The sequence below is a fragment of the Microtus pennsylvanicus genome, chromosome 13 (genome assembly GCF_037038515.1).
Source record: "Microtus pennsylvanicus isolate mMicPen1 chromosome 13, mMicPen1.hap1, whole genome shotgun sequence".
In the NCBI taxonomy this organism is placed as follows: Eukaryota; Metazoa; Chordata; class Mammalia; order Rodentia; family Cricetidae; genus Microtus; species Microtus pennsylvanicus.
Window position 1 is genome coordinate 43,832,093 of NC_134591.1, and position 16,009 is coordinate 43,848,101.

General features: G+C 47.8%; 1 protein-coding gene across 1 annotated transcript; it reads left to right on the forward strand.

Moving 5' to 3' along the window:
* The first annotated feature begins 867 nt into the window (after positions 1-867).
* On the forward strand, positions 868-7,244 carry Czib (CXXC motif containing zinc binding protein). The gene is made up of 8 exons (XM_075947202.1): positions 868-1,062; positions 1,281-1,364; positions 2,651-2,707; positions 3,127-3,208; positions 3,375-3,406; positions 4,310-4,387; positions 5,938-6,003; positions 6,991-7,244. Exons 1-8 carry the CDS (start codon positions 1,057-1,059, stop codon positions 7,066-7,068), a joined length of 483 nt encoding a protein of 160 aa, XP_075803317.1. The 5' UTR covers positions 868-1,056; the 3' UTR covers positions 7,069-7,244.
* Positions 7,245-16,009: the final 8,765 nt, after the last annotated feature.

Below are 16,009 nucleotides of genomic sequence, written 5' to 3' on the forward strand. Positions count from 1 at the left end.
AAAGCGTTCTCAGACTCCATGATTCACTCTGCTGCTTCAAGTTAGGAATATCATTTGTATCTGACAAGGTAGGATGTCAGACTATTGAGATGAAAAAGACTTTTTTATTTAAGACACAAGTGGAGCCGGGCTGTGGTGGCGCACGCCTTTAATCCCAGCACTCGGGAGGCAGAGGCAGGCGGATCTCTGTGAGTTCGAGGCCAGCCTGGTCTACAAGAGCTAGTTCCAGGACAGGAACCAAAAGCTACAGAGAAACCCTGTCTCGAAAAATCAAAAAAAAAAAAAAGACACAAGTGGGGAGATGGCTCAACGATTTAGAGTATTGTTGCCGAGTACCCCAATCCAATTCCTAGCATCCATATATATGGTGGCTCACAGTCAACAGTTACTGAGGGATCCGGTGCCCTCTTCTGGTCTCGGCGGGAGCCGCATGCATATGTGGTGCACACATGTACAAAACGGCAAAACACGCAAACACATAAAATTAAAACGAAGACGAGGTTATAAAAGTTTCAAGTGGATGACATTTTCGGATGTTGATGCCAACGGGCTCCTGCAGTGTCGGGAAAAGATACGATAGAATAAGACCGTAGGGGTGAACCAGCTGTTTTCGGACACTGACCACGAGGAGGTGGACACAGTGTAGCCCTGTGGGAAAGATCGCAGCATCAGATCCGGCATGTAGACAGAGTGAGCAGTTTAGCGGAGGGCCACTACGCCAAGTCCACGAGGCTGCAACCTAAGACGACTCAGTACCACAGGGTAGTAAGGAAGCGGAAAGAAAACCGAGGGGCTAGAGCGGTCTAGCAGAGGTTTCGAGCCAGAATGCCCTGCCTGCCTGGTGGTGGCACAAATTGAGAAGCAGGAACTATCTCTGGCATTAGCGATTCCACGGGTTCCAGCGCACCCAACCGAGAAAAGCTCTCCCCGGCGGATTACACGGCTGGCCAACGCCCCGATTCCCGCCCACCCGCACTGAGGCTGCGCGGCGGTGCCAGCCTTTTACGACGGGCCGGAAAGCAGAGGTCACAGCGGCAAAACGTGGGCCAGACAGCAATGGGGGTAAGGGGAGGGGACTCGCCACCGGAGGGTCCGGTAGCCGAGTCAGAGGTGGGGTGAAGGCGGCGAGGACCCGACAGTCACGAGCTCTACCAGGATGGGGTGAAAGGAATGAACTCGCGTTGAAGCCCCCGGGCTTGAGCTGGGAGGGGCGGGGTGGAGCGGGGCACGCGGCTGCGCACGCGCGGCTGTGCATTCAGCCTGGCCCGCCCTCTCCTCAGAAAATCGCGCTGCAGCTCAAAGCCACGCTGGAGAACGTCACCAACCTTCGGCCAGTGGGTGAGGACTTCCGGTGGTATCTGAAGGTGAGGCGGAAGGCGGATCCCTCCTGGGAAAGGGTGGAGCATCGGGAGGCAGTGGGCGTCGTAGGGCTCAGGCCAAGCCGTGATCTCAGTATAGAACTGGGAGCGTTTCTCTTGTGCTGGGTCCCTAGGTAGTTAATCAGGCATATAAGTGGGTTTTTCAGACTGGTATTTTAGCTTTTATTTTTATTAATTATATCAGTCTCATATAATCTCGTCTGCTCTTTATGTAGCAGAAGGTAACTGATTTTGCCTTTCCCTTCCGTGTGCTGGGATTACAGATGGGCGACCTCCTCCCACGGTGAGGCTTGGTCTTTTTCCCCCTCTGCAGTCCTGGGCTTATATCCGAATCTAGGGCCGTACGTTAGCATTCTTCCACTGTGTAGTCTCCCCAGCTCTTGATGTGTAAACAGACACTGAACAAAATGTTATTTGAGGGGATCTTGTGATTACTTAATAAGGTGAATAAAACTCACCTTGTTTTATTTTCTGGCTCATCTTATTGTGAAAGTTGACCGCCCTTTGTTTCGGTGTGCTCTATAGAGGTCCAAACTGTGAGGCTTTTCACGTTCCAGATTCTGCTTTATTTTCCTAGCCTATCCCAGCCACTCACATACCCATCCAAAGCCTTGCCTTTCAGGAAGTCATTACTGATCCTTTTATTACCATTTAATCCCCTTGGTACTAGACAAGTGCTCGACCTCTGCATCCACAGCTCCTGTTTCCAAATGTTTTAGAGCATGAGTTCCAGGGCTCACTTGGAAAATGAACTTCTTTTACTTGAAGGAATAATAGAATAAGAAAGGAGACAGAAAAGAAAAAACAAAATGCTGAAAGCTTAACCCCAGCACTCTTAGGACCCTAAATGCAAAGCTCCTAGCTAGGCACAGTTGCTCAGGGCTCTGTGACTTGGACTTCCCAGCCAAATGATACGTATTTTAGAAGAGGGTAGGGATGACGGCACCAGAAACAACTTGTTCCTTGACTGGAGATAAGTCTGCTCGTGTCCTCCTTGGGGTTGGTTGTAGGATGCGCTAAGACTCGCCTAGAAAATAGGCTACATTAGACATAGTGGCACTCACTCGGAATCCCAGTACTCCGAAAGCAGAGGCAGGAAGATCTCAGGGTCAAAAACAGTTTGGGCTACATAGCGAGAGCCTATCTAAAACAAATAGATAGAAGGCTGTGGTAGGTTATGAGCCTGCTTCACACTAAACTGTACTCACCCTTCCTGAGGTGTCTTTGTAACTACGCCAACTGCTCAACTAATATTCTTTTTCTGCCCCAAGATGAAATGTGGCAACTGCGGTGAGATTTCAGAGAAGTGGCAATACATCCGACTGATGGTAATAGTCCCTACTGCGCATACTCCTGGGCAGAGTTGGGGTTGGTTGGTTGGGTTGGTTTGGTTTGGTTTGGTGACTTCCGAGAGCAAGCACCATTGTAGTCAGCACTGGGAACAACAGGCATCTTTGGGATATGAGGCAAAGTTCAAAATCAAGGGGGACCTTTTTTTCTCAATCACAAAAAGACTCCTTAGGGTGCTGCCCCACCCCACCCCAGGTGTGCTGAGGAACTGACTCCAGGGCTCTGCACATCCTAAACACGCTCTACCACTGAGCTACCCCAACCCTCTTTGACATCTGTCAGCAAGTGACTCACTTCTGTGGGTCTTGGTCTCTTCCACTGGATAACAGGGATGCGATCTCTGGGACCGTTGCATCTAGCTGGCACGTAACTAGAGGTTATGTTTGTTTCTTGTCAGGACAGTGTGGCGTTGAAAGGTGGCCGTGGCAGTGCCTCCATGGTCCAGAAGTGTAAACTGTGTGCACGGGAAAACTCCATTGGTAGGTCAGGCGATGATGGCCAGATTCTTCCAGGCTGACTGGAAGCAGACTTTTGTTGTCCGGGGTAGACACAGGGCTGAAGTGCTAAAACCTGGGCAGCTCACTCTTTTTCCTTGAGTGGAGCGTGGGTATGGATTCAAGTCAACTTTTCCTTTTTGTATTTCAGAAATTTTGAGCAGCACCATCAAGTCTTACAACGTAAGTTCCCTGCTGTAGTGACTGGGGTGGTCGAATTAAATCTGAACTGGTGGTTAGGAGGAGTGGGTTCAAGAGTAGCTGCATCAGAGTGGCCAAACCACTGGACATTGTCCCATGTACTTAAAACTTTTGATGTTGTTGTTATTTGAGACTAGGTCTCACTAGGTAGTTCAGACTTGGCTCAACCTCAGCCTACTCCTGTTTCAGCCTCCTGAATGCTGAGATGACAAGCACTTGCCACCATGCCTTCTTGCAGGGAGCATGCTCTTTAATGTACTTATTTGTTCGTTGGCTCTGTCCATCTTTTGCCCACCATACACTGCGTGGTATTGCAGTGTTTTCCTGAAGTACAGTGGATTGAAAATTTGGGCATGGTCCTGGGTAGTCACTGAGCCCATGGGTGAAGTAGGCATGGGTTTCTTGGCCACCCACCTCCTAAGAGGCACCCTCTTCAGTCTCCCAGCCCTTGTCCTCATGGCATAGTAGATGGTTAGCAAAAGGCCATGCTATGCCTACTCGGACCATACGGATGGTCTGGAGCCTTTGGAACATGACATTCTTACTGTCTTCTGGGTGCTGATCATTTACATTTCATGGAACTGTGATCAGCTCTTCCTATGTGATTCAGATCTCACAATGAACATGTAGGTTTTCCTCAGCTCTGTTAGACATGCAGGAAGGCCGACCCAAGGACCCTTACTCTTTCTTCTACAGAAACTGCGCCTACAGAAGGTCCTCCTGGGAGCGGTGTCCAAGTCAGGCTTCTTTTAAAAAGGGCTAAGTTGTTCTGGGTCCTGTTCTGGGCTCATGGGTCCAGTAAGGATCCACATAGCAGAAAGGACAGAGGGCATGGGTCTCCTGGGGACCCATTGGGCCTGCCTCCCCAATATGCTTCCTTTCTAGGCTGAAGACAATGAGAAGTTCAAGACAATAGTAGAGTTTGAGTGTCGTGGCCTTGAACCAATTGACTTCCAGCCCCAGGTTTGTATTTTTAAGAGGACTCTCAGGGGAGGGAATGTAGTAACAGAACTTTGCTTCTTATAGAAACTGTGAAATAGGAATTCTCCATCTTACTCTTCCCTTCAGTGTTACACTGAGCTATAGCACAAGCCAGGAATTCTATGAATAGTAATTGTCACTTATTAAATGCCTGCTGTATGCTGTGCTCCATGCCTATTTCCTTTACATGTTACTTCATTTCATCCTCACTGTAACCCTAGGGAGTGATTCATCCTAATTTCATACAAGGGAATGTCAGAGACTGCGCATGTCTTAGTTAGGGTTTTATTGCTGGGAAGAGACACTATGACCACAGCAGCTCTTATAAAGGATAACATTTCATTGGGGCTGGTTTAGGGTTTCAGAGGTTTAGTCCATTATCATCATGGTGGGGAGCATGGCAACCTGCAGGCAGATGTGCTAGAGGAGCTGAGAGCCCTACATTTTGCAGGCAGAGGACACTGCATGGTATCCTAAGCATAAGAAACCTCAGTCTGTCCCCACAGTGACACTCTTCCTCTAGCAAGGCCATACTTATCCCAACAAAACCACACCTCCTAATAGTGCCATTCCCTATGAGTTTATGGGGGCCAAATACATTCAAACTACCACAGTGCGGTTTGCCAGGGTCCTTTAGTTAGTAAGCAGAGGGCTGTAAACTGAACCCAGGTCTGTCTGACTCTTACAACCTGGCCTACATAGGGAGTCCTAGGACAGCCAGAGCTGTGTAGAGAAGACCCTATCTCAGAAAAATCAAACAAAACAAAAACTAAAATCTAAGGTTCAGTCAGAGAAGAGTGGAGTGTGTACCCAGGTCCTTTAACAGACAGAGGTGATGGAGAATTTACCCCACTCCTGCCTTTGTTTTGGGCTAGTTTTTGTTAACACAAACCAGAATCACCAGAATAGGGAGCCTCAACTGAAGAACTGTCCTGATTGCCTATTGAGGTGAGCCCGGGATATATAAGGAAGATAGCTGAGGCTAGACATGGCCACACGCCTTTAGTCCCAGCATTTGCAGGGCAGAGGCAGATGGATCTTTGTATGCTCAAAACCAGCCTGGTTTTCATAGTAAGTTCCAGGTCAACCAGAGCTCCATAGTGAGACCTGTCTCTAAAAAGAAATAATGAAGGGAAAGGAAGGAGAAAGGGGGGAAAAGAGAAGAGAAAGGAAAGTAGGCAAGCGGGCTAGAAGCAGTCTTCCTAGATGGCCTCTGCTGGTTCCTGTCTCCAGGGTCCTGCCTTGGCTTCCCTGGGCCATGGGCTACAGCAGTAAACCCTTCCTCCCCAAGCTGCCTTTGGATCATGATGATATTGCAGCAACAGAAGGAAGCAAAGGCAGTCTTCTAGGCCAGGGCTGTAACTTAGATACACCGTGGAGTGCGAGTCACTAGAAGCTCGGGTTTGTCAGGAGCCGCTGCTTATGCTGCAGTTGCTTTCATCGTGAAGGCTTTGCTAGCAAGCCCAGCCCTGGGCTAGTCTTCACAGGCGCTGTCTTTCCTCAGCCTCACTCTCTTTTCCTGTCCCTTGCAGGCCGGGTTTGCTGCTGAAGGTGTGGAGTCAGGGACAGTTTTCAGTGACATCAATCTGCAAGAGAAGGTGAGACTTGGGGATCTGGCAAGGTGCTATATGGTACCTGGTAGGAATTATTTTTTTGGTAAACGGGGATTCTCAGTGGAGAGCTAGGTCTGAATTTGGGTGCTTCTTGTTAGTGAACCTGCTATTTAAATGGCTCTACATACAGTGCTGGAGTGCAGTCCCATGTGTGTACATGCGAGAAGGCTGAACGTGTTTGACATGGGACATGCACAGTAGATAAGCTTCATTCAGGCTTGAGTTACAGTGCTGGTGGCCGTGAGCTACGTAGGAAATATGCTGTTCTTAAACACATAAACAGAGGTATTTACTTTACCCGTTGGTGAAAACCTGGGACAGGTGCTCATAGGAGGCTAACCCGTCTCCCTGGGAGCAGTAGTTGAAGCACTTGTGGTGATCACCTATAGTATTGTTTCAGCCCTGCAGATAGACAAGTCTTTTGTCCCAGCTGTGAAGGAAGGACACCAGTTCTATTAGCATGGCTCCTTGTAACTGCTGGTTTCTGTGCTAAGCATGTTTCCATGTTCCATTTCATTCTTTCAACATTCACTCTCAAGTCTCTTTTCTCCATTTTTAAATAAAGGGCAGAACTCAAAACCCTGGTGATGGTAACACAAACCTTTAATCCAGGCACTCGGGAGGCAGAGGCAGGTGGATCTCTGAGTTGAGGCCAGCCTGGTCTACAGAGGAGTTTGAGGCCAGCCTGGTCTACAAAGCAAGTTCCAGGACAGCCACAGATCACAAGAACACTTGTCTTGAAAAAATAAATAAATAAATCAAGGGCTGAACTTAGGTTTGAGGAAGTAACATGAAAACTTGCCTGGTATAGGACTGGGAGATGGAGTTCAGGCCTGAGTTGTCTGTTCTGTCAAGGGTTTCCTGTGGTCGTGACCTGCTGAGTCAGAGCCTGCATTGGGCTTTGGAACCTGGGTCTTCACTGTCCACACTGTCCGTTCTGCCTTGAGAGGCTAATGCTGCCTTATTTCACAGGACTGGACAGACTATGACGAGAAGACTCAGGAGTCTGTGGGGATCTTCGAGGTCACCCATCAGTTTGTGAAGTGCTGAATTATGTTCCTACAAACTTGACCGGAAGAACTGAGAGGAGAAAAGGGCCCTGAGCAGCAAATCCCACGGAGGCTTCTCATCGCAATCTCCTAGCACCTGTACCAGCCCTCACAGTCTGCATGCTGGGGTTTGTCACGGTTCTGAGTCCCACCAATAAAGCCCCACTGGTGTGTGAAGGTAGTGTGTGCAATACTCCCTCCACAAATACGAATGGACTCTGGAGGTCTCTCTTTCTCATGCCTTCTCTGCACCTGAGCCAGTTTGCAAAATACACAGGAGCACGCAGCTTATAAAGGCAGCTCTTGGGAAATAGGCAGGTCCACCTACAAGATCAAAGGCTTGAAGGCCAAGTGGCACCAAGGGCAGAGAAGCCTATGGAATGATGCTGTGAGCCCAGCAGCCCCAAACTAAAACACACCCTGATCTCCATGGCTCTCCAGTAAACCCAGGCATCTGTTAGCAGCTCACTTCACCCCAGACCTCACTCCAGGCAAGTATCCTTCCACTCCACATTCCTGGCTGATGGCTAGCCTCCTCATTTGCTGTGATATGATAGAGCACTTCCTGTCAGAGTCAACCTGGAAGTTCTTCCTCATGTGGAATCAGCCTCTGTGATCCCTGAAGCACCTCTCGCTGGTCCTGGCTTATCCACATGGCCCATATCTGCTTCCAGACAACTCTTTGGAGTGAAGACAGCTTCATGGCCTGCTGAGTCTCCTGGAACCGAAGATTCCCCACACAGCAGAGTTGCTCAGTGTAGTACTAGGCCATGAGGATACGTGGGAGCCCACCATTTGGAAAACCTGTTACACAGACTGTATTTCTCCAGTATTCTACTGGAGCAGAAACAAAGATTTTATCTTTAATTTTGTATACTTGTTTGTATTTATATGTAGGTGTGTGGGTGTGAGTGCAGATGCCTTCAGAGACCAGAAGAGGGTGTTGTGACCCACCCAATGTGGGTTCTAGGCACCAAACTCAGGTCTTGTGCAAGAGCAGTGTGTGCTCTTAGCTGCTAAGCCATCTCATCTCTCAAGTCCATGTTCTTCCACTTCTGAGAGTAGAAAAAGGCATGCCATCCCCAGGCTGGCAGAGAGGGTCTAACAAAGGGAGCTGACAAAACTGGCTGTATCTGAGCATGGTAGGGAGGGGCGGACCCTGCTTCCTTTCAAGTCTGGCAACTATGTTGTATTTACTAAGCCCCTGAGTTTTCTTTTTCTGAGCACTTATGCCCCTGACAGAGCAGGGTTTCCATCCTCCCCCAAGTCATAGGCTACCCAAGAAGCAAGCTGTAGCCCTGGACTGGGAAAAGCCTTTCTTGTTTGTCGTCTCTATATTAAGTTCATAACATTAAATATTAAAGGGATCTCTTGGTTCTAGAAGGTGAGGGAACCCAAGTAGTCATTAAGAAGTAAAGGAAAAATGAAACAGATTGTGCCAAACAGGTATCATTTGATACTCATTTAACAGAAACAGCAACAAAGAAACTCTTAACCAACTAAAACTCAGGAGAACACCAAGAGCAAGTGTTGTGTTCAGTAATTGATGAGACACTCAAGTGTTCCCCTTGGGGTCAGGATGGAGTGAGGACTCCCCCTGTCACTGCCTCCCTTCCACATGCTGGGCCCCACCAGAGTGATGAAAGAGCAAAGAACTTAGTAAAAAGTCCAAAAGAGTTGACAGGTGCTAGATTTATGATCTATGCAGAAATAAATGGCATTTCAATACATTAAGCAAAACATAATTTAAGAAAAGATGCCTTTTCTAATAGCAGCCTAGGGTAGGCTGTCTTTGGGGACAGAGTACTTGCACAGCATGCATGACTCCCTGGGTGCACTCTCCAGTACCACAAAGAAACGTAACAGCAAGAAAATACACTACTTCCTCAGAGTCGCTAGGATTTAATCTTAAAGGAATTTACAACAATGGAGAATAACATTAAGCATCACTGAAAGACATTAAAGACCTAAGTTATGATGACAGATAGGAAGATTTGATGTTCAGACACTCATTTTCAAAAAATTTATATGTATAAATTTAAATGAAATTGCAGTTACTGTTTAGTGGAACTAAACTTGAGTCAGTTCTGAAATCCCCGATTCACAGACTTATGTCCCACATGGCACAGTGTACAGAGAAGTGGCAGTTAAGCTAGTATGGTATTAGCTCTGTGGTAGCTAAATAGATTGATAAACAGGTCAAACAGACCCATTGATGTGAAGAAGAAATTGGCAGGTGGTGTTGCAAATGAACATGTTAATTATTAGCTCAGTGTGTGCAGGGACAAATGTTCAGTGAGGCAAGGCTGAGCCCTGCTTCACTCCCTGCAGAGGTATTCCTCCCGAGGCTTGTCAGCTATGGTGTCTGATGCCGAGGGGGGTGGTCACTGGCCTCGGCATCGGCTTCACTGCGAATCCTGGGCAAGTGCCTCCCATCTCGGGACCTTATTTTCTTTATGTGAAAAATGAGGACAGTTTCGGCTGTGGAGTGTGTTACTTGATGAGATTAGCCCAAACGGCGTGTCTGAGTCCCGCTTGTTACCAGGCCTACTCACTGTGCTAGCTGTAAATAAAAGGCAGTTTCCCGAGTCTGAGGCGATAAAGGTGTGAGCAGACTGTGGAGGTCAGAGGACACGTCGCAGGAGTCGGCTCTCTGGTTCCACCGTGGGTTCCAGTGATCCAGTTCAGGTCATCAGCTTTACAAGTGCCGTTACCCACGGAACCACCACCTTACTAGTCCATTTTTTGAAGTTTGTGTACGGGAGGGCACACGTGTACCATGATGCATGTACAGAGGACAAAGGATGTTTGTAATTATGTGTTTTCTTTCTACCATGTGGGCTCCTGGGAGTCAAAATCAGGTTAGTGACAAGCACCTTTATCCACCGAGCCATCCCACTGCTCCCCACTACTGGCTTTTGTTTGGACATTAAGTAAAAGTGCTCAGTCTGCCCTTAAATTATCCCTGAGCCGCTCTTTAAGTGCCATCTTTAAACATGTTTTTTTGTGACGGACAGTGTGAAGGTTGTGGCATGTTGGGCTGCCTGCTTTGTGTACAGCAGCCTCGTCTGCTTCTCTGTGTGAGGAGAAACACCCGGGGCTGTGCTTGGCTGGCCATGGCAGTCATCATACACAGTCTGAGTTCTTCAATAAGCCAGGCGCCAGGGGGTGAGCCCGGGATGGGTCCAGGTGGTGTCCTGGTGGGTCCCTGGGGATGAGGGAAGGAAGGTGGCCTTCAGTCCAGCCCTCCAGAAAGCTGCAGGGCTCTTGGCACTGGATTTTTGTTGTTTGTTTGTTTCCTGGCACCTTTTATGCATCTACACATCCCCTTGGCATTGTTTCCCAAGGGCTTCTCTAAATGCTTAGAATGGATGTTACACCGGAGCTCACACATTTGGGAACGTGTGTGTGTGGGGGGGGGGGGGAACATAAGCCATTAGCTGCAGTGTCTCTTCAACCAGTCTTTCCCACTGAGAAAATTGCTGAAAACACAAGTTTCCCGGCTTCACTGCATGCCCACCAGACGTGCCTCTCCCAGGTTAGAGCCTGAGATTGTCTAGCAGAAGCATTCCCAGAGGAATGGGCTGCCGCAAGTATGGACCCGATGCTGACGGCATGCTTAGCATGGGGTGAACCTCAGTACATGGAAACAACAGGAAACAGTAATGATAGGATCAGTGTGCAGACAGGAGTGCCTGGCGGTAGGGCTCATGTCCATAATCCCAGCACTCAGGAGGCACACGCAGGTGAACCTCTGAGTTCAAGGCCAGCCTAGTCTAAAGAGTGAGTTCCAGGACAGCCAAGGCTACACAGAGAAACTCTGTCTTAAAAAAATAAAAAAAATAAAAAAAAAAGGAGGAGGAGGGGAAGAGGAGAAAAAGAAAGCAAACAGGCTACTCTATTCTCTAGTGACCCAGTACCCACTTGGAACCAGCCCAGGACCCCAGCTGTCAGTGCCCTGCAGCCTCCAGATGGAGCCAGCCTGACTCAGACCCGTCAGCCCTTCTTGGCATCAAGAACAAACTTATGCCCGTCACCAACTGCTTCTGACATGCTAGAAGAATCTGGCTGTTTTCAGATGTAAAGATAAAACCTTTTTCCTAGCAGCTGCCTCTTGCCTAAAGTGGGAAACAGCAGAAAAGGAACTTGGCCTGTGTTCCTTAAAGAAAGGTGACAAGAACAGATTCTGCCCACTACCTTCCAGTTAGGGAAAATGGTTCGGAGCAGAAAGAAAATCTAACACAAGGAGAAAGCCATGGATGCGGATTAAATTTAGAGCCAGTTAGGAATTATTCACAGTATTTCATTTAGGATAGATCTGTGGCCTCCAGTGAATCAAAGTGCCCGGGAATCAGAAGTGATCTCAGGCCACAATCAAGTACAACAGTGACGAGACCAGGGAGTTCTATTAGTTACTTTTCTGTTGCTGTGCTAAAACACCATGACCAAGGCAACTTGCAGCAGACTTTATGGCGACTCCAGAGGGATAAGAGTCCAACAGGGCAGGAAGCATAGCAATGAGTGATAGGAATTGGATACTGAGAACTCACATCTTGGACTGGAAGCATGGAGCAAAGAGAGAAAATCCTTTCCCCCTCAAAGCCAGTCCTCAGCAAGGCCATACCTCCTAAATGTCCCAAACAGTGCTACCAATTGGATGCTGACAGCAGCTAGTACCAGGGACTGGGGTATTGCTATGATAGGCCTATGTGTTTGTTTGGAGGAATTTAGATTATGGTACTTTGGGTTTGGAAAGCAGTGGAATGCTTTAAACACTACTTAAAGAGCCGTACACATACTAGTAGGAGCATGGAAGACAGCAGTGCTAAGAGTTATTTGAACTATGTAGGGCTCACTCAAGGTTTTAGAGGGAAAATTTGAGTTATGTTGCCTAGAGGTCATTCATGTGATATTCTGGTAAAGAAAGTGGCTGCCCTTTGACCTTTTCCAAAGAGTTTGCCTGAGGCTAAAGTGGAGAGTTTTGGATTAATTTGTTGGCAGAAGAAATTTCAAAACAGCCTAGTATACAGACTCTGTCATGTGGATATTAGTGGTAATGCTAATGAAGATTTATAATGAAAAGGAGAAAGCTGAGCAATCACAAAAAGTAAATTTTGAGGAGAAAAAGAGTACCAGGAGTGGAATGGAGCTAAATCCTATGTCCAAGGAGATAAACAGATTAATAAATGGATTAAAGGGCAAGATCCCACCCAGCTAAGTTTCCAACACGTAGAAAGAAACTAAAGAAAAACTTAGATCCAAGTGGGGAGGGACATGCTTTTAATCCCAGCACTTCAGAGGCAGAGGCTGGTGGATCTCTGAGCTTGAGGCCAGCCTGGTCTACAGAGCAAGTCCAAGCACAGCCAAGCTTAGTCAGTGAAAGACAAAAAGCTGGTGAAGGTGTAATTGCATGTGGGGGGGGGGGGGGAGGGCGCATGTTTCAACTCCAGCAAGCAGCAGAATTTAGCTTTGGCACTTGATTCGGGTTTAGAGTTAAGGGTAGAAGAAAGGAGATATGGAATAAGGCTGCTGAGGCCAGGCATGTGTCAGGGGTGTCCCTCAATGGAGGTCTAGTAGAGAGGCGGTGTGTGAAGCTGTGAAGTTGAAGCCTGGACTGCCTTGGAGAACCCAAATGTTAGAGATGCCAGAGTCCTGGGATACTTGCCAAGGAGAGCTGCTAACAGGAAGTGGAACCGGAACAAGAGAGAGACGTGTGCTGCAGTCAACAAAGCGGAATGGAGCTGGAGATCTGAAGAGCGTTTTGACAGCAGACATGGGGATGCAGTTCGGAGTTTGCCCAGCTGGTTCTTGGTCTTGCTTTGGTCCAGTATTTCCTTGCTATGCTCCTGTCCCTACATTTTGGAATGGTAATGTAAATCCTGTGCTATTGTACGTTGGAAGTACGTGATGTGCTTTTTATAGGTGATTGCAATTAAGAGATTGCATGAATCTCAGAAGTGACTTTGAACTTTAGAACAATGTTCAGACTGTGATAGACTATTGGGACTTTTGAAGGGACTAAATGAATCTTGCATTATGATATTGTTATAAGCTTATGGGGGCCAGAGAGTGGAATGTTTTAGTTTGAATATAATGGGTCCCCATAATCTCATAGGGAACGACACTATTAGATGTGGCTTTGTTGGAGTGGGTATGGCCTTTTGGAGGAAGTGTGTCACTGTGGGGGCAGGCTTTGAGGTTTCGTATGCTTAGGCTATCACCCAGTGTTATCAGTAGACTTCCTGCTGTCTTCTGGTCAAGATGTAGGACTCTCAGTTGCAGCAGCACATCTGCCTGCACACCGCCATGCTCCCTGTCATGCTGATAATGGACTGGACCTCCAAAATTGTAAGCAAGCCACCCTATTTAAAAGTTTTCTTTCTAAGTATTGCCATGGTCATGGAATCTCTTCACAGCAATAGTAGCCCTAACTAAGACAGGGACCAAATATTCAAATGCTGGAGACTAAAGGAGGATATTTCTCCTTCAAACCACAGAGTGGGAACAGACTAGGTAATGCGTGCTGTGTGTAAGAGACCGGGACGCTAAGCAGCCTAATGAGGTTCCACACAACACTCACGAGGGTCTGGAGGTCACCCTGGGAGATGCACGTGTGCAAAAAGTAGGGAGGTGAGGGGAAGGGGCATCAAAACCAGCACATCCCCTGGTCAACTGGGCATCATACACTGTTTGTCTCATACCTGGTTCCCTCAATAGAGCCTGGCCTTCCTCTGTTATCCTCTGGCCCTTGATATCCATGGAGACCGAGTCCCTCGTACTGCCTCAGGCCATGCATCTTGTCTCAGGACTGACGTGTGCTTCTAGTGCTCTGTTTCTCTGCTTCTGCAGCACTCGGACTGATCTCCATCGGCTCCCATGTCACAGCCTCACAAGCCAGGCTGCCGGAGATTCTTTCATTGTCTGTTTAAAGCTATTCTAGCAGTTCCAGTGTGGAACAGCCTTTGATTATCACGGTCTTTTACACCAGAACACTGTTTAGACCCCTGTCTGCATGCTCGATAAGATTTTCCCTTCTCAAAGGTCAGACTCATGGAGTATCTTTGGTTGCTAATGGGCCACTCTCTCCTAATTGTGACCATATTCCTCCCAGGTTTGGGGGTTCCAGGAGGGGCTCTGTTTACTAGCCCTCTTCCTCTTTTGGCTCCTTAGTCATAGAAAACATTCAATCAACGCCTCCGTTTTCCTATCTGTTTTATCCAATATTCCTGCTGAGTCAGCAATGCTAATGCCAAAGCCATGAGACTCATGTCCCTTTCTTACTGTCACCATGCCCCCACATCCCCAGTCTCCCTCTGGACTGTCCTTGCCCTGCCTCGCATAGATCTCTTATTACCATAGCAACTGCTTGCTGATACCTCCATCCCTGGTGTGTTACTCACAGGGCTTGCAATGCCTGTTGCAGGTCTCAAACATCTCCATATGTCCAGCCAAGACCCTGCCTGTCAGGCAGGCACAGCACTCCATACCGCCTGGAGGAAGCCTGACATCCTGGGATTTCATGCACTGACCGCTTCTGCCCTGCTGGCCACACCTTAGTTACATATCTCGCTAATTTTTGCACTGCTCATGCCTGGACCACTCTTCCCACAAAGGAAAACACCACCATGTCAAAAAAATCCTCCACAAAATACCCTGTTTTAGTTAGGGTTTTTATTACTGTGAAGAGACACCATGGCCACAGCAACTCTTACATATAAAAACATTTAATTGAGGTGGTGGCTTACAGTTTAGAGGTTCAGTCCATTGTCATCATGGTGGGGAGCATGGCAGCGTGCAGGCAGACATGGTGGAGACTGGTTCTTGATCGGAAGGAAGCAGGAAGTGGGCTGTAACATGAAGTGAAGTTAAGCAAGAGACCTAGAAGCCTGCCCCCACAGTGACACACTTCCTTTAACAAGGCCATACCTCCCAATAGTGCCATTCTCTGTGAGTTATGGTGGCCAATTACATTCAAACTAGCATATATATAATCCCACCCCGATCACACAATTCCACTTCATCTGCTGATCTCCTCCTCACATCAGGGATACCATTGCTCTTCCCCAAATCACCCCATGTTCCTGTATCCTGCTGACTATGCCAAGTGTTGCTAAAATGCACTCCCAGGGGACTGTAAGCCACCCTACCTAACCGCTTCTCTCAAGGTCCCAGGGAACTGTAAGCCACCCTACCTAACCGCTTCTCCCAAGGTCCCAGTGACAAACTGAAGCACAATTCCACCAAAATGCACTGTGAGGAACTAATGAGTTTATTGGGCTTCCTTATAGCACATAGGTGAGGGGTTATTTGCAGGAATGGGCACTTCTCTACCCGACAGAGATCGGAGCACCACCCCACTCTACCCCAGTCTTCCCTGGCCTATACAGCTCAGTCTCAACTTCCGGCCCATCCCCCTGCGACCACATCACCAGCAGCTGTCCTCACCAGGATGGACCATACCCTCTCAAACCAAGGGCCAAACAAATCTCTGCTCAAGTTGCTTTTTATCACAATGACAAGAAGAACTACAACTTCATCACCCAAGCCACCATTTTATCATGAGTCTAAGACAAGAAGAAAGGCTCAGGAAAGTGACAAGGACACTGGGCACTGCTATCAGCAAGCACCAAGGGGTACTGCAATGCCATCCCCCTGAACCTAAGCGTTAAGTATAATTTTCAGCCTTCCATGATTCAGTGCCGCATCAGTCTTAACCAGCAATGCTACAGGAAACTAGGTATTCAAATGCAATCAGAAGCTCCCCAGAAAACAAGTAAGAATGGGCAAAAATCCCAGCAGACCATGCAGAGCATCCACGTGCCAGGAACTTCACCCAAGGTATAGCTAATCCTGATATGAACATCTCACCATGGAAACTAGAAAGAAGATTAAATGAGGGAATGAATAAGAAGTAATTCATAAGGGACCTGTATCAGAATTCC